Source organism: Pteropus medius, unplaced genomic scaffold (assembly GCF_902729225.1).
Source record: "Pteropus medius unplaced genomic scaffold, Ma_sr-lr_union100, whole genome shotgun sequence".
Lineage (NCBI taxonomy): Eukaryota > Metazoa > Chordata > Mammalia > Chiroptera > Pteropodidae > Pteropus > Pteropus medius.
The window spans coordinates 1,877,607-1,902,858 of record NW_024355008.1 but is presented as its reverse complement, the minus strand read 5'-3'; the positions used below and the strand labels follow the sequence as shown (position 1 = coordinate 1,902,858).

The 25,252-nt window shown below is 36.5% G+C and overlaps 1 protein-coding gene across 2 annotated transcripts in view; it reads right to left on the bottom strand.

The window, feature by feature from the left end:
- Window positions 1-3,665: 3,665 nt before the first annotated feature.
- TMEM45A (transmembrane protein 45A) overlaps window positions 3,666-25,252 on the bottom strand; it is a 63,660-nt gene continuing 42,073 nt past the window's right edge. Inside the window, exons 2-6 of one of the 2 annotated variants that reach the window (XM_039857021.1) lie at window positions 20,822-21,013; window positions 19,392-19,604; window positions 17,809-17,990; window positions 8,835-8,980; window positions 3,666-4,163 (exon numbers count right to left, since the gene is read on the bottom strand). In XM_039857021.1, coding sequence (XP_039712955.1) covers window positions 4,070-4,163; window positions 8,835-8,980; window positions 17,809-17,990; window positions 19,392-19,604; window positions 20,822-21,011 — 825 coding nt within the window. In that variant the 5' untranslated portion in view covers window positions 21,012-21,013 and the 3' untranslated portion in view covers window positions 3,666-4,069. Of the gene's footprint in view, window positions 4,164-6,696; window positions 7,241-8,834; window positions 8,981-17,808; window positions 17,991-19,391; window positions 19,605-20,821; window positions 21,014-25,252 lie in introns of those variants that run through there. The other variant, XM_039857020.1, reaches the window with a different exon arrangement.

Genomic DNA, 25,252 nt, shown 5'->3' with positions numbered 1-25,252 from the left:
TGGCAGTCAGGATATCCTAAAGTTAAACATAAACACATCTTGCAGCTCAGCAATTCCCCTCTTCAGTATGTTTTCAACAGAAATGTATGCATGTGTATACACATGTACAAGAAAGTTCAGATCTCAATTATTCTCAGCAACTACACATTGGGAACAACTCAAATGCTAACCAGAAATGTAATGGGTTGCTTACCAGTGAGTGTTTGAAGAACAAATAGCTACAAGAAACAATTTTAATAATCTCAAAATCTTGTTGGAAAAATGCCAGACACACAAAAAAATTTCAATTTTATGATTCGATTTATTTCAAGTCAAAAACAAGTAAGCTACATTTTAAGGAACTCTCAAATTCTTCTTTTTTGGTTTTAAATTTAGTTCTGCATCTTGCTCTAGAGAATCTCAATTCCTCTTTTCATCTGTTCTTATTTGTGCCTTACATCTTTCTTTTCTCATTTCTCCTCTTTTATTTCTTCCCCTTACATCCCCCAAATCTGAGCTGATGGGTATTGGTCTATGGTCAAGAGTGAAAGAAGAGAGAAATGGTCAACTCTACATAGGTTAAGAAGCATAGTGTAGGAAATAATTTGATTTTCTTCTTTTTCTTCTAGAAAGCCCAATTCAGGTGAAAGGCAAATCCAGAATTTCTAATAACTAGACAAAAGCTTCAGCCAAGAAGCACTAAGTCTCATATAAACACTAGTCCTTCTGAAAGTATGAAATGATAAGCTTATCTGAGGCAAGATGAGTTGATATTTTCAATGTCCTGCAAAACTAGCATTATTATTTATTCCTTCACAAGATAAATTCTGGATCCTAAATCTCCCCATTTAGTATAATTATTTCACAGAAATTCTTGGTGCAAGACCAGTATCACTTTTACTACATTCTGTTAGTCAAAGCAAATCACAAAAAGGCAGAATTTGTTGGGCGCTCTGATGTTTAATTTTATGTGTCAACTTGACTAGGCCATGGTACCTAACTATTGGTTAAACATTACTCTAGATGTTTCTGTGAAGGCATTTTTTTAGGTGAGGTGAACGTTGAAATCTGTAGACTTTGAATAAAGCAGATTACCTTCATCCAAGCAGTCGAATGCCTTAATAGAAAAAGACTGGCCTCCACTGAAGATGAGGAAATTCTGCCAGGAGCTACCTCTGGACTGAAACTGTAGCACTGACTTTTCCCAGTCTGCCTTTCTAGCATCTTTAAGGGCCACAGGGCCTACTCTGCTAATTTTGAACTTGCCAACCTCTGCAATCACATAAGCAATTTCTTTAAAATAAATTTCTGTCTGTCTGTCTATCTACCTATCTATCCCATTGGTTATGTTTCTGGAGAATCTTGACTAATACAGTGGCCATTTTGCAACACTCACCATGCATTTTCTAGATAAAGTCGGTAATCCCCAGAAAACTTAAAAATAGTATGTGATGCTCAAGAAGATTGTGATGTAGAAAGCAAGCATATAAAAAGTTAGAGCACACCAAAAATAACAATGTAGAAGTCACTAGTTGATAAATGACTTACTCTGCAAGTGTCTACCTGAGGAATGATAGAATGGCTAGTTAAGGAAACTTGTCAACTTTCGTGAGGCCATAAAACAGCATAAATGTATAATCAAGCCAAGTTATCTATAGGTTGCTCATTGAGGCTAATACATTTTATGGTTGGTAATAAAACTTGGGAGAGATAACACCTTTATACCTGGCATTTGCCATATTACCTTCAGCATACCATTTTCCAACTCAAGTTCGTGTCTTATTTTGAAGTCTGAAACATTAAGCTTAAAACTAATGTTAAAGTAATGGATGTGTTAGTTTTCTATGGCTATACCAAAGTACCACAAACCGAGTGGCTTAAACAACAGAAATTTAATGTCTCACAGTTCTGGAGGCTGTAAGACCAAGATCAAGTTAACAGTGGGGCCATGTTCCCTCTGAAGGTGCTAGGCAAGAATCTGTTCCAGCCCTCTCACTTAGCTTTTGGTGGTTTGCTGGCATCTTTAGCATTCCTTGACTTGTGGACACAGTACCCTGATTTGTGCCTTTGTATTCACATGGCATCCTCCCTACGTGTGTGTCTGTGTCTCAATTTCCCCTTTTCATAAGGACATCAGTCATATTGGATTGGGACCCACCCTACTCCAGTATGACCTCATCTTAACTAAAATAATTATATCTACAACAAGTCTATTTTCAAATAAGGTCACCTTCTGAGGTATTGGAAGTTAGGACTTCAAGATAAGAACTGGGGCAGGGGGAGACACAATTCAACCATAAAAATTATAGTAGTAATAAATTAGAATCTAAGATTTTTTAAATAATCTAGACTCTACCTCTAACTATGTGGTCTGACTTCTTATTTGGGTCAAGGAAGGTTCTTTTAGAATGTGAACCTGGTACTTTGGCTTATGAGTTGTGTTTACATGCTATGCCACTAGAGGGTAGCACTATTGTTTTGTTTTGTTTTTTTCTGCTGTTAAGCCTAATATACAGTAGTATCTTCAGTATTCAGACATTCATCCGTAATGTAGGCACATCAGATATGAAATAAATTTAGACACATTTCTTGGGGCTCAGGGAGTAGGCGCATCAGATACACTGGGAAGAATGGTGTGTCTTAATCATCTCTGGCCTGGTAATCTCTTGTATCTCTGCTACGGACTGAATGTTTGTGTCTCCTCAAAACTCATATATTGAATCTCTAATGCTCATTGTGATGGTAATTTAAGGTGAGGCCTCTGGGAGTCAATTAAGTCATCACTGTGGAGTCCTTTCTTATGTGAGGACATAAGAAAGCCGCCATCTGTAAACCAGGAAGCAGGCCTTTACCAGACACCAGATCTGCTGGGGCCTTGATCTTGTACTTCCCAGACTCTAGAAATGTGAGAAATAAATGCTTGTTGTTTAAGCCACCCAGTCTATAGTATTCTATTATAGTAGCCCAAACTGACTAAGACAGTTTCTGACTAGAGATAATTCAAACAGAAGCCAAAGTCTCCTTCTCCGAATGGGACACTTCTATGGGGAGCAGATGGACTTTAGAATAAGCAGGTCTGTTTAAGAAGGAATTGAACCATTCACTATGCAATAGTATAACCTCTAACATGTTACAACACCCTTACTTCTGGTGTTAAGAAAAACATCCCATCATGGGCTTTGCCATTAACTGACTGCATGATCACGGACAAGTCAATAATACTCTAGTCTCAGAGTCCTCACCTACAGACAACCTTTTCTTTTGAGTTCCTCTTTTTTTTCTGCTTATATAGCTCAGTTTTCAATGCTACAGGTTGAAAAGGATTCCTTGGGTGCTACAATAGAGATAAAAAAAAGTTTGGCTGTCTTTAGGAGATTATTATATATGAAGAAGAAAGAATTTATGTATAGATGCTTAAAGGACTGAATAGCAAGTGATCTAATGCTGCTTTGGGCTCTGTGCTATAGGAGTTTATAGATCGAATACTGTGGTGTGAAGCAGTAGAAAATAAAAATTTTTAACTAGGCTTTGAAGAATCTCTGGAAGTTAAACTTCGAGGAGGAGGGAAGGGAGGTTAATACGACATTGATATGTTAATGAAAATAAACATATTTTGGAAAACAGAGAACAGGTCAGCCCGATTGGTACAAGTGTTGTGTTTGACAATATGAGAGCATAACTACATATTGAAATACACTCAGTCGAAGTCATTTTATTTTATTTGAGTACGTTAATTGATCTGAGAGGCTAAGAGAAGTTGGGTCAATTTCTGGGCAAAGGAAAAGTTGTTCCATATTTCATTTGATGACCTGGAAAGAGTCACGCCAGGCCCTGAATACCAAGACTGATGTGCAAAATGAGCCTACCATCTAAAATATTTTCAAACTTAAAAGTAAAAAATTTAAATTCAAATACTTTTACAAAATTGGAAATACAAACAGTACACCAAGAATAATCCTCAGCCAGTTGTTCTCCAAACAAAAGGTAAAGAAATAAAACCATGAACAAAAACAATGCAAAAAAAAAAAAAGAGAGAGAGAGAGAGAGAGAAAGAAAAAGTTCATCCAGAAAGACTAGATGTCCATCAAAATTACATCTCTTCTTCTGATTCTTGTTCTCGTTCAGCATTTTTCAGGAGTCCAATTTCTGAGGGGCAGAACCTGTTTAGTCGAGATTGAACCAACCTGAGGAGAATGAAAGGCACCTCACATTATGGTGTTTAATATAAAAACCCAGAGCAATATGTATTACAATACAACAAACTCCAAATCATTTGTGCAAATGGGAGCGGCACCCCAAAAAAGAAAATCACTTTTGTTTGGCTTTGGACCTACCTGAAATTTTTTTGTGGATTAAAGCAGGGTGTAAGTAAACAGATAAAATATAGCTTTTGAATGCATAACACAATTATTTAATTAGGTATCAGGAGATGCCTTATTCTCTATAACTTTTATCACTTCTAAAATGAACAAGAGAATCTCTGGACTGTAGGAAGCCCAGATGAAACCAAGCTCAGCTGAGCTTCTGCAAGTCTACACCTAGCTGAGTATTACTAGTAGGAGCCCTCTCCTAAAAAGAATTGCATAAAGGCATCTCCTTCCCCATGTCAAGCCCCATGTCAAGTCTGGGATGTATTGTGGTCCCTACTCGCACCTTCAGAGGGATGCTTTAGTGCAGGCCACAGGCTGCTCAACTGCATGGGATGGTCCATAATGAATTAAGAAGTTAGAAGAAGTGCACCTCCACCCTTGTGACTGTCTTCCTATATTAAGAGAATCTGTAGGATTAGGGGAAGCAGCAATTATAATTTTTGTTATTGGAAGATGTGAAGCTTTTTAGTGACAGAAACTCAGCATGTTCTCCCCTTCTCTGATGTAATAAGAACAAGGAAAACCTTTTTCTGTGCACGATTATTTGTAAAGACATTGCACTGTGACTATATCAATAAAACATATTTAACTTTCAGAAATATGTGTGAATATGGAAACAAACATGATAAATCAGATCATCAAAATAATTCTCATTATATAAAAAACGTCACCAGTTTATCTGCAACTTCACCCTATTTTCTGCCTTTCTTCTTCCGGTGAAGTTCTGGCCCTCCCCTATCATCATCAATGATTTTACTTGTGCTCTGGATCCCACTAGAATATAAGCCTTGTAAGAGCTGAGACCTCATCTTATTTACTGCCCTAAACCCAGCCAGATCCTAGAACAATGTCTGGTACATAATAGTGGCTCGACACACATTTGGTGAATCAATGGCCTTTGGAGCAATCTGCCAGGAGTTCAATCACTGATTCATAAATAATGCGGAATTCTTCAGTGACTTCCAACTCAGCATTAACTGTCAATACATAACAACAGCTGAGCAGCATTTAGTAACGTCTGTTGACTCATCAAGAGCCAAGGGAAACTACTCAAAATCATTTGTCTTGATTATTAATTGACTATTGCTGTTGCTTCCAGTGTCCTCAACTCTTCAAGGCATTGTTCTCATGAAAGGCTAATAGTCGTAAACAAGTTAAAGTCCAGGACAGTGTTTGTGTCATTTTTTAAACCCATACAGTTATTTCCACATTGTACAACTTCAATATATGCTAAATGAAATGGATTAATTATCTAATTCATTCATTAGATTCATTCCTGATAACTCTCATGGGAAATAAAACAAAGACATGGCTACTTATTACAAATGAATGGTTGACACACCCTAGTGATTCATTCTGTTTCCCATTCCTGCTCTCTGGATTGTACCTGCTATTGCTATAAGCTACCAGGGTGAGGGATGTTCAGACACCTTAAACAGGCTTTATCTGCACCCTGTAGCTCTAGGTATTGGCATATGCACGAATGGCCACTGGGGTCAGATTGAGGGATGGAGTAATAAGAGGAAGTGCAAATAATTGCTAGTTCCTGGAATGACACACGTCCAGGGAAAGAAGATCAGGGCATAACTGGGCGTTTGTTCCCATGTGTTCTCCTCAATTATTATGAGAAAGAACAGAGCAGAGACTCTGGGTATACTTCCAGAAGTCTATCTGGAAATCAAACTTCCAGAAGGCAAAATATCATATACCTGGAATTTATTTGGTCATCTCTCTTTCGTTCTTCAAAATGGCTCACATAAATCATTGCTTGGAAAGCCAACCTGAAAATGGGCAATATTTTTCTATACATAGAAGCTTTCGAAATAGTTTTGTGCAACAGAGATATTTTAATATAAAATACAGTGAAACACATAAGAATTCCAAATAGGTCCCTCTTACAAGCTGTCATAATCAAGACCGCAGGCATGGGACTGGATGAGACAATTTTTGAACCATTATTCTGGAAAACTGAGAGTACAGCTTCATTTTTCAGAGATTTGGGGGGCAACTCCATTTTGTTTCCATAGTGATCTTTGTGATATGTCAAACAAATTCTGATATAATGTCCTGAAAATCCATCGTCTATCACTGAGTCATAAACCACTCCACAGTCAAACTCTGACAAAGGCATTTTCAAAGCTCCTTGTGATAACAGGACTGAATTACCCTGCCATGTGACTTCACTGAAAGTCAGTACTGAATCTTAATGATATTTTAAAGCCATTGCTTAAGTTCATGTCAAACTATGTCAGAACGTGAGCTCCAGGTTTTATATTTTCAAGAGAACAAAAATGGGAAAGCATATAAAACATGATTTCCAAACAAATGAAGACTATAGTCAAGTAACTTTGAAACAGATCTATTAAAACAGCGACTGTTTATTGAGTACTTACTACTTGGCAGTACGCCAAGAGCTGTGAGAAATATGAAAAGGTGTCTTTTCTTCAAGGCAACACAATCTAGCTAACAGATAACATTAACATGGACTAATAGCAAACATCACGAGATAGCTCACAATTGTTAAAAGGTGTGGTAGACAAAAGTGCTATAAAAACTCATGAAGGGAGATGAGCCAGGGCTAAAATAATCACCAACATTTTCATAGAAGAGATGGGCGTGTAATTTGGATATGCCAGGTAGAGGGAACTACACGGTCAAAACATCAAAGGGGCAGGGCAGAGATTGAAAAAATAAGCAGAGTTTCTGGTTTCTAGAGAACTGTTAGCAGATAAGAGATTCATTAGGAGTCTGAAGTTTTTTGAAACAGGAAAAGACAATAGTCTTCTGTTGACTCTGGAAGGGAGCTGACATGCGGTAGAGAGGATCCCTGAATGCTGGCATTGGTCTTGGAAGCTGCCCAGCCTCTAAGGAGATGAGGCCCAGATGTCAGCCTAGAACAACAGAGGAAGAAGCCAGGTTTCACTCGACAGCAGAGCCAGCCTTAACAACCAGCTCATGCACATGCTTTCGTAGAATGGAATAGGACTAATGGAAATCAGTCAATGAGAAGGTAGAATTTCCCAGCACTCAAAGCACTTAGACCTCTAGAAAGAGACAACTGCAGATCAAAGTGGGCTGACTCGAAGCCTAGCAGAGACACTGGAAGCCATTCCCTTAATTTCCTCACTCAGAACCAGCACCAAAGCTGCTTCAGCAGTGAAGCTTAAAGGAGCACAGAGCAGGAGAGGTGACCTGGGCTCAAGCCTAAAGAGTAAAAAGCTAGTTTTGGCAGAGGCTGAGACCCCACTGTGCCTAGAAGTAGTGACTGCATTTTAGGAATCTAGAGAATCTTGTGGTTGTACATTGTCCACTATGGTAATCTCTATGAATATACAGATATTTAAATTAATTAAAATTAATGTGGCACTAGGAACATCTCAAGTCCTCAATAACCACACGTAGCTCATGGCTACCATAATGAAGATTGAAGATAAGGAACATTTTGATCAGTGCTAAGATCTGAAGGATTATGTGTAGGAGTCTGCATGCCTAGTAGCTGGGATCGGCCAGGTCAGCTGTGTTTTGGCATTAGCTACCTGAGAGAGAGGAACCATGTTCACTCCTTTCTAGTCCTACTCATCCTTCAAACTGCAGATTATTTCTCAGTTGTGAGGAGGCTTCCTCTGAGCTCCAACAGTGCTTTGCTCTTCTACTATTTCCACTTATTATATTGTATTTAAATTGTCTGTCTCTCTCCAAAGGGTTGATACTTATGCATTTTTGATACAGAAGGGTAAGAAAAAGAATAAGAAGAATAACAAAAAGAACAAGTACAAGAATACCTTTCATTGAACTCTTCTTATGGCCTAAGCAGTTTAAATACATGATCTTAATTAGGTACTATTATTATCCCCATTTTACAAACAACAAAACTGAGACTTAACGTGGTTAAATAATTTGCCCAAAGTCATACAGCTGATAATAGCAGAGCTAGGAACATGTATTCTTATCAACTGGCTATATTGCTCCTCACTCATCACGAAACATTGTATCGGGATGTATTCAAACATGTATTCAACAGAATCTTACTTTAAGAAATATTTGAGTAAATGGCAAATTAATCAGATACTCAAATTTAATGAGAGGCATTATGTTGGTCAAAAAATGACACCAAGCTGCGCAAGTGCTATAATTGGTGCACATGTGGGCAAACAGAGGGCTCTCGCACTGCAGGTGTGGGTAGGACCATTCAGAAAAGGAAACAGCAGATGCAAAGAAATGGAGGCACAGAAGAGTGTGTTGAAGGGTGATGCACAGGTCAGAGGCACAGCAAAGATACTGTTGAGCTTATTTTAACTTTAAACCAGCACTTGTTCTTTTTGATTGGGAATTTCTGTGTTTGCAGATAATTTTCTGCTATATTACTCTGTCTTGTGGAATGCTAAGGAATAAAATCCCCCTTTGAATTTTAAGTTTAATACTATCAAGTCTTATTGATCATATACCAAGGAATAGAATTTCTATGAACAAAAATCACTAACTTACCAGGTAACAAAGGCATAAATCACTCCAATAATAACAAAGGTTAATGCGTAATGCCAACAAATGCATATGCTGAGAAACATAATGTTGTTATGATCCATTGGATCCCATGCAGGACCTCCACTGGGGGGATAAAGGACAAAACCAATCTGCAATTTAAAAAAAAAAAAAGCACATATTAAAATAACCAGCCACATCCCCAGAGATGATGCATTTCAAAATGCTTGTTTCCAAGATTAATAGTAATTAAGATAACTCCCATTATCTGAGATGCTACAGATAAGACATTAGGTTTTACTTCCTGTTTTAGTAATATAGATGGTATCTAGTAGGTCATATTTTTGCAAAAAAAAATTTAAGGACATTTAAAAAATCAATTTTAAAATGTGAATAGTAATCTCTCTGGAGATTGGTGGACTTTCGGAGAATGAGCTAGGTTTCTAAGTTGTGCAGTCTAACTCAATTACTTCAATATTAGAGCACAAGAGGTTTTTAAAATAAATAAATGCCTATAGCTAATATTATGCTCAATTGTAAAAGACTGAAAGCTCTTCCCCTAAAATTAAGATAAAGCAAGGGTGTCTGATTTCACCACTTCTATTCAACATTGTACTAGTAATTCTAGTCAGAGCAATCAGTCAAGAAAAAATAAATAAAGGGTATCCAGATTGAAAAGGAAGAAGTAAAACTATATTCACAGATGATATGATCTTGTATATAGGAAATCCTAAAGAATCCATAAAAAAAAAAATTGCTAATAAATGAATTCAGCATTCTTTCAGGATACAAAATCAACACATAAAAGTCGGTTGTATTTTCATATACGTGCAATAAACAACCCCAAAATTAAATTAAGAAAACAATTCCACTCATAATAGCATTGATAAGAATAAATATTTAGGAATAAATTTATTATTTATTTATTTATTATTCAAAACTATAAAACATTGTGAAATCAAAAAAGATATATATAAATTGAGTTATCACATATTCATAGACTGGAAGATTTAATATTGTTAATATGGCAATAACACGCAAGGCAATTTACAGATTCAATGCAATCCCTATCAAAATCCCAGTGGCCTTTTTGCAGCAATGGAAAGCTGATCCTAAAATTCATATGGAATTACAAGGGACTCAGAATAGCCAAAACAACCTTGTAAGAGAAAAACAAAGTTGTAAGACTTATACTTGCTAATTTCAAAACTTACTGCAAAACTACAGGTGTCAAAACAGTATAATATTGACATAATTATAGACATACAAATCAATAAAATAGAACTGACAGTCCATAAATAAGCCCACATATCTATAGTAAGTTGGTTTGACAAGAGTGCCAAGGCTATATAATAGGGAAATAATAGCCTCTTCAACAAATGGTGCTGGGATGACTGGATATGCAAATGCAAAAGAATGAATTTGGACACTTACCATACACTATATACAAAAATTAACTCAAAATAGATCAAAGACATAAAAATAAAAACTAAAACCATGAAGCTCTTAAAATAAAACAACTCATGGCCTGGGATTTGGTAATATTTTCTTAGATATAACATCAAAAGCACAATCAACCAAAGCAAAAATAGATAAATTTGACTTCATCAAAATTAAAAACTCTTGTGCATCAAAGGACACCATCAAGAAAATGAAAAGATGACCCATGGCATGGAAGAAATTATTTGTAAACCATAGGACTGATAAGGAATTAATATCTATAATATATTTTTAAAAACTCCTAAAACTCAACAGCAAAAGACGAAAAATATTTTTTTAAAGGAGTTGAAGAGACATTTCCTCAAAAAAGGTATACAAATGGTCGATAAATTCATCAAAAGCCGATGAATATCATTAGTTATGAGAGAAACACAAATCAAAACTACAATGAGATAGCACTTTATACCCACTAGGATGGTAATCCTAATGATAAATAAAAATAACAAATGTTGGCAAGGATATAGAGAAATTATAATTTTTGTACGTTGCTGGTGGGAATGTAAAGTAGTACAGCCACTATGGTAAACAATTTGACAGTATCTCAAAAAGTTAAACGTAGAATTATCACATGACCTGACAATTCCATTCCTAGGTGTATACCCAAAATAACTGAAAACAGCTATTTGAACAAAAACTTGTACATAAATGTTCACAGTAGCATTATTCATGATAGCCAAAAGTTGGAAACAACCCAAATGTCCATCAACTGATAATGAATAAGCAAAGTGTGGTATATCCGTACAATTGACTATATTTAGCCATAAAAAGTAATGATGTACTAATACATGATACAACATGGATGAATCTTGAAAAGATTATGTTAAAGACATAAAAATTCATATATTGTCTGATTCTGTTTATGTGAACTATCCAAAATAGGTAATCCCATAGAGACAGAAAGCATATTAATGGTTACCAGGGTCTAAGAGGAGAGGGAAAGGAGATGTGGCTGCTTAAAGAGTCAAGGGTTTTTGGGGGGGATGGGAGGGTAATGAAAATGTTTTAGAACTAAATAGAGATGACAGTTGCACAACATTGTGAATGTACTAAATGCCACTAAACTTCGCATTTTAAAAATAGTTAATTCCATGTGAATTTTACCCCAATAAAAAATAAGACGGATGGATAGATGGATGGATGGATGGATGGATGGATAGATGGATGGATGGATGGATGGATGGATGAATGGACTCTCCATTTTGGTCATTATTCAGGTTTCTTGCCTGATCAAGTGAAGCAAGGCAGACAGAAGTTTTCTATTTTTGTGCTGGTGCTATGCATTTTATTTACCAACCAATGTTAGAAACAACTGTTTCCAAAATATCACATAATTTGAAATTAGCAAGGCACTCTATAACTTCTTTCTGCCTTTCTCTGCATCCAGGAGATCCCAGAATACACATGTCTCTATTTTAGAGTTGAGAACAGTAAGTAACACATAATCTGTTTCTTCATCTCCAAAGAGTTGGAAAGACATTTGCATCATTGCTGCTGTGCCTCACCCACCAAGGGTGAGGCCTCTGCACTAGGACACCGCAACATTCTAAAGAGATGAGGCGTTAATACCACTGGCAAAAGACACAACAGACACCAAGTTAGAGATCTGTGCCTGCAATATTTAGAAACTGCAGGAGGAGAATGCCACCCAAGCAGCTGATTTGCCTGCTGCTTGGACTCGTCAGTGCTTTGCAATACTTTTTTTCCATACAGCTGGGAAACTCACTCCAGGGACCAAAATGACCAGAGCCTGGCTCCCTGAAGGCCCTGGAATAAAGCAAGAAATTCTAGATCCTCTGTGATCGCTGTTCAGAAATGACAAGAAGGAAACGAAAGTTATGTAGTGAACTCTCATTTCAAGGGACCCAGACACTTAATTTGGGTGTCAGGACCATGAGAATCTGCTTCTCATGCCCTCCTGTCATAGCAACTCATGGAAACTGACAGAAAAATTCTGTGTCAAGAAAGGGCCTTTTAGGAAGGGTGAGTATAATGAGCTATGAACTCACTCCCCAGGTCTCACCTGTCAGTTCCACCAATGTTCCCCCAATGCCATCTCTAGAACTCAAGCACCCTTTCTTGGGGAGTGATTTGCTCTACCTCCCAAAGGTAAGAATTAGCAGTTATGAGTTAAATTGTGTCCTCCAAAAAGGTATGTTGCAGTCCTAAGCTCCAGTACCCTGTGAATGTGAACTTATTTGAAAAGAGGGTCTTAGCAGATGTCATCAAGTTAAAAGGAAGTCACACTGGATTAGAATTGACCCTAAATCCAATGATTTGTGTTCTTAGAGAAAACCCATGTGAACACAGAGATGTGACTGTGGTGTCAGAGGTTGAGGTTACGCTGCCACAAGCCAAGGAATGCCGAGGATTGCTGGCAACCATCTAGGAGAGCGGCATGGGACAGATTCTCCTTCTGGGCCCCCAAGAAAAAAACAACCTGCCGACACTTTGATTTTCAGACTTTTGGCCTCCAGAACAGTGAAAGAATACATTTCCATTGTTTTAGTCATCCAGTTTATGGAACTTCGTTATTGAAGCCCTAGGAAATGAATACAGGAGTTAAGGCCAAAATAAGCAAAGGAGTATCACCTGTCCTAAACTTCAAGCCTGGTCACACTGGTTACCCTCATCTATCTTTCAAGCCCCAACACAACTTCACCTTCTTCTGGAAGCTGTCTTTACCCTCTTCTAAGGAATTAACATCACCCCTCTTAGAGCAGCATGTGTTTTCAAGTTGCAATGTTTAATTCTCACAACAATCTCATGTGATATTATTTCTATTTTATAGTTAAGGAAACCTAAAGGCACAGAATATCAAGTCTACTGTCATGTGATTAATATGGTAGAATTAGAATTCAGATCTAGGTCTGCCTGACCTGGAGGCCCATGGACTTCTCACAACATGCCACAGTCACAATTTGTTTTGGGAGCTTTCAAAATAAAATCTCTCTTAAGTCACTTCCATTAGTCACAGTCAATTCTACCAGGCAAAATTTTTACTGTTGTACACTAAATAAAGAGATATTTGAGCACCTCTCACTCCTTATCTCCTTGGGACCTTCAATGCCTGATATTAAAAGCTAAAGATTTGACCAAAAGTTACTGCAAATCCTATGAACAGAGTTAACTGACGTGATTATACTGAAAGCCGTAGTAACATTCCTTAGTCATTTTAGTCAAGTAAATTAGGAAAGCTAAAAACAAAGGGTTAGAAAATGCCACAAATCATTAAATCCTTTAAATATAAAAATCAGCCTGTATTCTTTTATCTGCTATTTTAATTTGCTTCCTAATACAAAACGGCAAGAAAAAAGGCCTGGAAAAAAAAGTGTTTTACTTGCTATATCTTGTATGCCACTCCTGAACATCTGTTTTTGACTAGTTTCAGCTTCATTAGTACCACATTTAAAATGTAAATAATTTTCATCTCTAATAGGCAACAAGCCAGAGGCCCATTTCCTATAAGTTAGTTTGAATTTCCTAGTATTTTATATCTTATTCTCCAATCATTTATTTCAGTGAGTGTTTGATCTACAGTATCAGATCTCAGACCACTACTGCTTAGTTGGATCTTTTTGCATTTTAGGATGAAATGTTCTTTCTTAAAGGCAAAACGAGACTGCCTTTTGGTTTGGGCTCAGAGATCTGGTTAGTTAGTCATGGGAGGAGTCTCTATGGGAATTGGTGGAGGTGAGAGAGGCAACAGAAACACCTGTCCTAAATAATGAGAAGCAAACACAGCAGGAGTGTCTTCTTCAGTCCCTGTCTCTATGCCACAACTCTAACAATGATGGAAGGAAGCTAAAAATGACAGTGCAAAAGCGAGCTTTAGAAATATTCTCCCACACAGAGACTCAGGTAAAACATGACTCAAGGATGAATGGGCCTGAAGGATTTTTCTCTTTTTTAAACTGCATGACGTGGTTAGGTTTTTGATAAAACACATATGGTTGTATGAGGTTCAGAAAAGAAAGCATTTTTACAGGTTGGGAGGAGAATTCCCTCTAGGTTTGCCTACTACCCAATCATTTACATATGTTATAAAAAAGTAGCCAATCTCAGCCTTTGCCTCATTCAGTTCACATCTTTATACTTATGGTTCCAAGAGTCAAGGTGTGCATTTTCTCTAATTTGTCTATACATTTTTCATGCACTGGTTTAAGCATACATGGAGGAGTAGAGAGAGAAAAAAATATAGTGAAAAGCAAATCACTATGTAATATTATTAGGTTAAGATAGAGTTTTGGCCATAAGCATTTGTATACCACACATTACAACAAAACATGGAAGCACAATAAATTCGCCTAAGTCTCCATTTTTTTCAGTTTCAGAGGAATCTAATGGTGAGAAGAAGTACTATGCTAAATTTTCATTTCCTGCCAGTGTGTGTGTTTGCATTGGTATTAAATGTTCGTTTTTCTTTAAGGATTCAGATGTTATTTAGTCTAGCCATCAGGTAAAAAAAGAAACTAGTCTAGACATACTGATAGATGGAAAATATTTTTAAATAATCACAGATTTGTGCCCAAAGACTCAGTCTCATAGCTCTTCCTCAGGAAACCTTTTGGGGAAACATGCAAACATTATTTCTCTGCCAAAAGGCGCAACATTAAGCCAACTGACTCTCAGTTATCACAGGCCACAGCTTTCTTCCTCAGATCCTTAACTAATTATGAACTTTAAACGGAAAACTAATTAGTTTAATTCTGCTCGTTCTTCTTTTTTTTCAACTCTTTTTGTTTCTCCTTTGTTCTTACTTTCTGAATTCTTTATTGCTCTTTAACAAACTTGGTAAATATATGTGGAATCGTGAACCCAGCGCAGACAGAATATACTTTCTTTTCAAGTGCATGGAACATTTGCTACCACTGACATTGGGCTATGTCCCAAAGGAAGTCTGAGCCCATTTCAAAGAGAACACATTCTCTGACTACGAAGCAATTAAAATAGAAATGAATAATCAAAAGAAAAAAGTTTTTGGAAAAAACTTTTTAGTTTGTGGAAACTTAAAATTACATACCTAAATAACTCATTAAAGAAGAAAGCACATGGAAAATACAATATTCAAAATTGCCCAAGAATGAGAACTACTACACACCAAATCTTATGGAAGGTAGCTATAGTAGTGCATAGAGGGAAATCTATAGCCTAACGTGTATTTATTTATAAACAGGAAAGACTGAAAGTACATGAGCACACACACCTAACAGCAACAACAACAACAAAAAGAGAAGAATACAGCTTCATAACATTAAAGCAAAAACTGAAAATAAGGAGTAATGACAAAGCTATTACTATAATATAAAACTTCAAGAGACCTCTATCAGAAAGTGAGATCTCAATGGGATGAAAAGAAATTAGGAATATCAACTATACAAACAACACAAAGAGATCCAAAAGCCTGGCTTCATCACTCACTTTAAGAGGAATTCTTTTATTTCCTTTTAGTTCCACTGGAACCAAACAACTGACCATCACTGCCTACTCTAGACCTGGAGCCACAGACCTGCAGCTCAGCTCTACTCCTGCTGTGCCATTCTAGCCTGTGTCTGACCCACGAGGGGGCTTGCCCTGTTTTTGTTTATACTGTTTAATTGCAGCCTGGTATTTTTTATTTTTTTATTTTCTTCTTTTAACTCATTTCCCATTTGCCCCGAGAATATTCATCGACGGCACTTGCAACTGCAGCGTTTAACCCAAGATAACTCGCAGATTACAGTCCTAACCTTACCCCCAAAGTCTGCCATGAAATATCTTGCTTTTATTATTATTTTCACATCGCTCTAGTATATCAATAGTCTTTGGAAACAAATGACATCATTCTATTTAAGCATTATGTTTTTAGTAGTGGTATTTCCATTTAAAAAATACAGTAATTCTCAATAGCTGAAAATGTCAAATCCTAGAAAACATAACATTCCAATGTGTGATGTTAACATTGTTCTCAGTTGTTAACCAAAGATTCATTTGATGAATCCAATTTATGTATACATTTCTGTTACATTAGGATTGGAGACAAGTTCTGATTAGAAATAAAACCAAGAACAGTTTTTACACTTTATTTTCATATTAAAAACCAGTCAGATTTGCTTCAGCCTCGAAGAGTGGGTTTATGTAAAATTAACACTGGCAGCGAGCTGCACTTTTTTTTCTAAATGAGAAATGAGTTAATTTCTTTTTTATTTTATAGGTATTTATTATATATTATGTCATTATTATGTGCTTGGAGCAGAGGAGATAAACTGAAGCATAAACTCACTGTATCATATTGACCAGAAGTTATCTCTGTTAAGTTTTTTAAAATTTATTTTTATTTTTGAATAGGTAACACATGCATGTGATAAAACATGTCAATCAGGAGATATAGAATGCATAATAGTATTTTACATTCCATTCTGTTTAAGTTCCCAGCAGATGATAAATAATCTAACAAAACAACTTCTGAATATAAACTGGTTAAATTCACTACTTATCAATGTTATCATATTATAGGATAGTTGTTATTTTTTCTATATTTTTTTTTAAATAACCCTTAAATCCAACACCTCCTTATTAGCCTCTGCTCCAACAGCCTTTCTACTCCATCACATACTTAAATATCACATCTTTCCTAGCCCCTGTTTTGACCATGATATTTCTCCCCGCTCTCCTGCCAGAGCTTTCTTATCATTCTTCATGTGAAATGCAAATCCCTGAAATAACCTCATCATTCCAAATCTCTGCTCTCTGGCGATAGAAAATCTCTTTTAAGAAGTCTTCCCTGATTAAACCACATTCACCTTTCACCCAAGACTTTCTTTAGGTCTATATATGGATATTGGATTTTGATTTCTCATTCTCTATAAAATACGTGTTCACTGATTGAAATACAATTTTTCAACAACACACTAAGGCTGAGGATTAGACAGAGTAAAATAGAAAGAATCTGGGATTCGGGGTCAGATAACTCATGTTTAGATTCTATTTCTATTATTGTGGGAAAGTAACTTGGTCTCACTTGGTCTTCCTTATCAATTAATATTGGGAATGTTAATACCTAACTTCCAAGTCATTGTGAGGATGGAATGAAACAATGTGTGTGCAAAAGTCCTGCACAGGGGCTGGCACATAGTTGTTTCTCAATCAATAATAGTTTCCTCCATTTCCTGCCTTTCATATTTCTTGAGCTTATTACCCACTAGGCGTTAGCATCAGAAACTGCGTCCAACTGAAATTACCAGCCCAGATTTCTTACACAGTGGATATTCAGGTGTGTGATGAAGATGTACACAGCCCACTCCCTTCCCCATTGCTCTGTCAACACTCCTACCAGGATCGTTGGGCAACTTGAAGAAACAACACCTCTCAAGAGCCCGTATTCTCACCACAGCCAGCACATCAAAAAGAAGTCCCGGGATTCTAAGGTAAAATGCCCCAGTAAACAGAGAGAGATGGTTACAGGTAGAGATACCAGGTACATTAACTGGAGGCCCCGACTCACCTGCCAGAACCAGCTTGCCTGAAGCAGGATGAGGCTTGTCCGCATAAGCTCCACAGTTATACTGCGTGTGAAGAGCTCCATGAAGGCAACAACACCCGTCAAAAAGATGACCAAGACCAGCAACTGATGCACAAAGATGTCCAGCATTTCCCGGCCATGAGTATGGTTGTAGAAAATAAAAGCTAATGGTAGCAGGGGTTAAGGGGGAGTGGCTTAGAAAAACATAGTTTGTCTTTTTCAGTGAAACCTCTTCCTCTCTCTCTTCCTCTCTCTCTCTCTTCTGTCTCTCTCTCTCTCTCTCTCTCTCTCTCTCTCTCTCTCTCTCTCTCTCCATACACACACAGAATTTTACACATACACACATTTGTCCATAATCTCCAGTACCCACTGCTTTTCACAATAATCGCATTTTGGGAGTCATCATTACCCCTTTAGAATGGAATCTCTAAAACCTAACATTTTTTCCCTTCCTCAGTCTCTATTATCTAACACAACATGATATTTTCAACTATATTTCAAAGCAGCTTCTATGAAGGAGGATCAATAATAAGCATGATGGGGGCAGGGAGCAGGAGTTAGAGTATGTATGAGACAAAGCTCATCTTAAGGAATTCAGTCCATTGAAGGAAGCAAATTTCTAGACAAATCATAAGAGTAGACTTTGATGGGTATGAAAAGATGCTCTGGGAGCTCCCAAGAAGTAGTAACTAACTACATTTTTTAATCCCTTGGACAGATTCTAGCTTCAGCTTCATCTTTTTCATCTAAATAAGGATGAAAAGGTGTTCATTCAAACTATCATAGCACCCTGAGATCATGAGACTCACGCTATTGGTTCCTGGTGCCCATTTTTTATCTAGCCCTTGTTCACAAAGAGTGGTTGGCAAAAGTTATCTTCACATGTGGGAGAAAGGCAAGGTGTACAGTTAGGAAATGATTGCCTCCTAATAATTTGCGGCTTTTTTTGTCCCATAATCAGTCTATTCCTTTCAAGTGCAAGAAATGAAAGCAAATTTTTAAATGCTGTTTTCAGTGTTTCCCCATACAATAATTAGGAAACTAACTGACCAAAAAATGTTTTTCATTAATCTCTCAAAACAGGACTTTATATTTTTACATGACTGAATTGTTGTGAAACTGATTTATTATGTAATAGTGGAGCCTTACTGTATCAATATGAAAATGGCTAGTTAGTAGATAGTGGAAGCTACTCTGCTGTGAGTGTCTCCTCATTTCAGGATATTCATGCTTCACTACTGAGCTCAGTTTCATTTGTTAAAAACAGAAATAATAATCTCCAGGATAACCCAGAGATAAATAACCATAATAGGTGGTTCTTTAAGACAGATATAAAATGTGAATAAAGTACTTTGAATGATTGTGCTTGTCCAGTTTTACTAAATGAGTCAGTGGGGACGGAAAATCTTTGGCATCCATGTAGGACACCGAATAGCTCACCATAGCCCAAATAAATAACCCTATGTATCAAGGCTGCACAGGATACTAAAAGAATATTATTATAAAGGGCTAGACAAATGTCCAATAATAGTTAAAGGTATAAGAAAATATTCACTCATACTTACCCTCCACAAATAAGGCATTTGTCATCATTAACTTAGTTAAAGAGGTAGGAAGTGAACTGATGGTGAAACATAAGATGTTTGTCACACCCATCAATCCAAAGAAGAAATACATGGTGCAATGATGCCAGCTCAGGAGTTGAATCCAATGGCCCTCTTTGTAGTCATATAAAGACAAGTGAGGCCCTCCAACAATAAACTGTTCCCCAAGCATACCTGTAAAAGAACGTATTAAAGTTTTAGCAACCCTCTCCATAACTTTACCAAGAAAGCAGAAGATGCGGGAGGATTAGTCCACTGCTTACTCCAATCTAATGTCCTTTTATGACATCGATGCCTCTTTCTGGGCTGTTCTCTAACAGTTGAACACTAGTGCTTTAGGCTTGTTTTAGAGGTTCATATACTGGTTTGGATAATCCCTTCTAGTCGAAGATAAGCAATTTAGTCAAATAGCTATTACAGATCTTTAAAGCTGATGCTCTTAGTTCCACTTAGTACCATGATCAGTTCCACTGATGATCTTAGTTCCTATTTTAATCTAATGACTAAATGAATCTTGAATAATTTGGGTTTGGGATTTGTAAGATCAGCTCTATAGAGGCTGCGTACTTATACACTGCATCTCTGGGTAGCTACCCCAAAGTAGGGAGCTGTGCTTGGTTGAGGATAAAAATAGTAGAGTTCAGCTTTTCCCCAATTACAGATAACTGAGAAAGCACTGACAGATACAGCATATGATCTAGTGAACTACACAAAGAGTTAAACCTTCTTAAAAATGCTGCTGTATTTGTTAATCTGTAGAATTTGGAAAAGAAATTTATCTCTTTGGAAACTGTAGCCCTGTAATTCGATGGCCACAGCAAAGATCTATTGCCACAATTAAGTATAAAGAAATCCACAGGAAAATTAGGAAGTTTTGCCTTTCATAAAGCAGAGATTGAAGTAAAACTCTAAAAACACAGAACATTTTCACAGAATCTTAAAGTCAACAGGAAAGTCTTAGGAGTCATCTGACCTAATCTCCCTCTCCAAAGTAGAAATCATGCAAAAAGAATAAGCGTTATGTGGTGAGGTCTTCTTCAACCTGACCCTCTGCACAGCCCATCAGCAGTGATTTATTATTGAAACTTCCATTTTGGTGTCATTTTGACAGACTTTACTCTTTCAGGCATCAGAATAATTGACATAAAATTATTTCAGAGGCTCCATCTAATTCTACATAGGAAATTCACCTTGAGTGGAAAGGCAAGTTAATTACTATGACTAACTCATTAAGGCACAGACCTTTGTATAAACATGAAGTATCATCTTCCAACAATTATATCAGATAGAAGTTACAATTAGAGTGTATGTTCAAACATTTTAGCAATTTTAGCAATCTTCTCTTTGTGAAAGTAGCCAAACGGAGAAAACAAAAGAGATAGTTCACTCACCAGTTAGAGCCATGCAGACTACTGTGATTCCCTCTGAAATTTCTATCCAACGGAATAATGTTTTGGAAACCAAGTAGGAAGTCCGCTTGTGCTTTTTGCAGGCATACTTCAGAAGGCTCTTTATAGTACACCAAATACCAAATATAAAGAAGAAAGTTCCAGGGAGGGCATGACCTTTGAAACTCCCCATGTCTACCAAGATAAGAACATATAAAAGATGAAGACATTTCATTTCCAGAACTTAGCCAAAACATTGCTCGTTCTGATAAGGTACACTATCTTCTGATGATTATGGATACATCACTGATTCAGAGAAAAAGATAAAATGATATTACTATCAACAGTAGTAGATACACTACAATATCACTAATACCAATAAGAAGAAAAATTCACATTCTTTGAACACTTACCTTATCCTAGGCACTGTGTCAACTGTTTTATGTAAGAATTCTTACGTAATTTTTACAACATACCCATGAATGAGGGATTAGATCTCATTTTCAATTGGGATATAGGTTTAGAGAAGTGAAATGACTTACCTAAATCTCACAACTATTAAACAAAATCTCACAACTATTATCATTTTTAACAGGGAATTCAAAAGAATTTCTTAAAACGATAGTATATATTCCACCATACAGTTACACTTTAAGCATATTTGAAGAAAATAATCAAAGTTTTACTTTGATGTTTAAAACTTGAAATGATATAAAATTGTCTACAAATTTTTTTAGCTAGGTAATTTCAAAATATCAAGATTCAAGTGTATAGAAGAGATCATTAGTGCTCATTAAATATCTGTGCTCCTCCACACACTTTTCCCAACCTCTTCTCCAGCTCAATCGGAATTGTGTTTCTAGTTCTGGCCAATGGGCTGTGGTATTTATCACTTTCAGGCTGAGTTAGTTAAGAGCCTACATGACTCCTTTAACTCTCTCTTTCCCTGCCCTGGCAACCTTGACATAGCATGTTTGCAACATAGAGGACAGCCAACAAGCCTGCCTCAGATTTTGCAAGAAACAACCATTGATTGTGCAGTCATTGAAATTTTGAGGCTTAGTCCAACCGGTAACCCAGATGGATACCAAGCCAAATCAATTGTAAATTCTGTTTACACAATTGGTACATGTTGGAGTAATAATAAACAGAAATGTCCTTTTTCAAAAATTGCAGTTGACATTCAATATTATTTTATATCAGTTTCAGGTGTACAGTATAATGGTTAGACAAAAAAAAAAAAGTCCTCCATTTTTGGTCAGTGTTAAAGAAAATCAGTCTTGACTTACATGAATTTTGAATTATATGAGCAGCCCTTTATTCAAATGTATTGTACCATCAATGGAATAATGAAGAGAAAGTTCAGAATCATCCTTGTGGATCATACCATGAAAAGGGATGTCAGGGTTTCCCCACTGGACCTCTCAATTCAGGGAGACCTCTTTGGGTTACTTCCACCTCCAGCATACTGTGACATTTCAAGGGGGGAACTGTGAAGCCAACTCAGATGATAAAAGTTTCTTACATACCTAGTTGAGACCCCAGGTAGAATTTCAGCACATCCTTGAATCATCCAAACCATCCAAGAGACTCTAACTTAGTATATCATTTAGTGGTAAGTACAGGTTCTTGTCCTAATTCTAATTAGTGGTATGTTTTGGGACACATCCTTTAACTTCTCCAAGACTTAGTTCTTAATTAGGAAAAGGAGAAGGTGGCCTAGATAATACCTGCAGTTTCTTCCTGCTCTAACTTTCTGTGATTCATTATTCAAACCACCCTCTTCATCATAGCGTTACTTAGTTTCTCCTGTTTGTCTTGGCTTAGACAACTCTATGGGAATGAAAAATACTTTTATGAGGGACTGAAAAATACACCCAGACTGTAAATCAGTTGAATTTCTTTGGGAGAAAATGATGTTTTTTTAGGAGACTTAAAGGTTTTATATTCCTTGGTACAGAAAATCTAATTCCAGGAATTTATCCTAAAGATATAACTGGAAATATAGGTATCAAATTAAACATAATATATATGTCTAAAATTAGGATAATATTAAATAAATTTTATAGCCACTAAAAATAAAGTTTTCAAATAATTTAAATGATAGGAGATACATTTAGAGTAAAGAACAGGATTTTTAAAACACTGAGAAGGGGCTTTGGATTCAGACTGACTAGATATGAATCCCAATTTTACCATTTATAGCTACATGGCCGGTCAAGTTATTTGACCTCCAAGTGCCTCAGTTTTATCTTCTGTAAAATGGGACAAATAACTGTACTACATTGTAAAATTAAAATGAGTTATTCCAAAGTTTTTCCACAGTACTATTAAACAAGTTCATGTTTATCTTCAACCCACCTCAAACTACCAAGGCAAAACAAAAGTAAACCCAGATGAGAAATTTTACTTAGATACTAACTGCTGCAAAGCAAGAAGCATCTATATAATTCTCTTGGCCATCATTCATGTACAGGCTATCACATTTCTCCTGATGTTGTCTTAGAGGGTTACTGGAATCTTCTGTGGTTATTTAATTCCTTGACTGCAATTAGAGAATAGATATATGGTCTCTTCTTGAAATCAAAGACCACATATCTATACTCTCTTCTCCCCTATTGGATCTGGATAGTGTCTTATACACTATGAAGTTCTAAATTAACAAGAGTAACTAAGTCTTTCTTATAATACGGGGTAATATATTTATAAAATATCTCTACTCTGATGTCTCAAAGCCCACTCATACTCAACACATCCCAAAACTGAACTAATCATAGTATCAATCCACCCACTGCCAGAAAGTAATCCCCCCCCACCGCCAGTTACCTATTTTAGTTAACACCACCACCATTCACTCAAATTCAAAATATGAAAATCACCCTAGAGTCCACAGATGTCCCTGAAAACCAGTCAGTCATTGAGATCTATTACCTCTACTACTTTATACACCCCTGCCTCAAATTTGGCTGATTTCTTTAGCCCCTCCAACTTTATCTGCTTGGAGAATTCTCTCTGATGGCCCAGACAGGAGAAAGGCCCTCAAATTCTTTGTGTGATTAGTTATTGAAGATCTGTCCTCTTCATTAGCCTCTATATCCATTGCTATATTTTGAGAGCCTATATAGCAGACAACCAGGGACTCTTAGAGGTTAAGGGCCTCCATTTTTGAGGCTTCTGGTACATTAACAAAGAAAGAAAATGCAAAACCAGAGTTTAAAAACTTGTTGTTTTTAAATGTTTAGATTTACCTGATAAATACTTTCAACACACACATAAAACATATTACTTATGTTGAAGATAACAAGAAAATTTTAATTTGTGCCCTTCTTAAAAGTGCAGCTGTAAACCAAATAATCTTCAAGACCAGAAACTTGTTCCTGCTGCACCCAGGGCTGAATGGACCAGTATGTCTCAGCTAAGCCATTGGTATGTGATAGGGAGGAAAAAGGGAGTAGTTGAAGGTTTTTGAAGAGGAATAGGAGGTATTCAGAGTATGGAAAAAAAAACGAGTCCTCATTCCTACTTCAGTTATAGAATTTCTGTATCTGCAGCCTTTTAATTTAAAACAATCTGATGAGAGACTCATGGACATGGACAATAGACAAGTGGTTACCAGGAGAGGGGAGATGAGGGAGGTAGACAAGGGTAAAAGGGGTCAAATATGTGGTGACAGAAAGAAATCTAACAATGGGCAGTGAACACACAACATAATATATATTTGCCTTACTGTTAAATTGTAGACCTGAAACTTATTGGATTTCATTAACCAGTCAGCATAAAAAATAAATTAATTAAAAAATAAATAAAAATGAAATAAAACTATTCCAAAAATAAAAATAAAACAGCCTGATGGTTCCAATAATTCTCTGTTTAAAACATAAACCAAACAAAGTCAAAGCAGGCTTGCTATATTTGCCTGGCTGAGGGACTCTACAAACCCAGTTGATTCTGGCAACAAAAATGGATTCATTTTACTTTACTTACATTGTGGAGAGAAAAAAAATTGCCCAAATCCTCAAATACCACTTTACAGTCATCTCCTAGAATACCATTATTCACAAATCTGTTTTTTGTTCCCTGCTTTACTATTGCCTGCAGATGCAACTTATTGTTTATAAATCCAGGTACTCCAGAATTTGATTAGATTTTAATCTAAAGAATAGACACATTCTTTTTAGAAGGAGAATACAGGGCTTTTCTCACCCACTAAGCAGAATATACCTGCCAGATAGCCAGCAGAAACCCCAGGGAAAATCTCCAGGATAAGAAACAAAAAGGTCCTTCCTCAATGTCCTTCCTGCCTGATCTCACTACTTATGATCTCATAAAATGAAAGTGGTTTGCCCAAGCTTAAAAGGATACAAGGTTCAACTGGCTTCTAGATGCAGTTCATTCTAAAAATTCTTACTTCTCTCTCATCCAAAAAAAAACAAA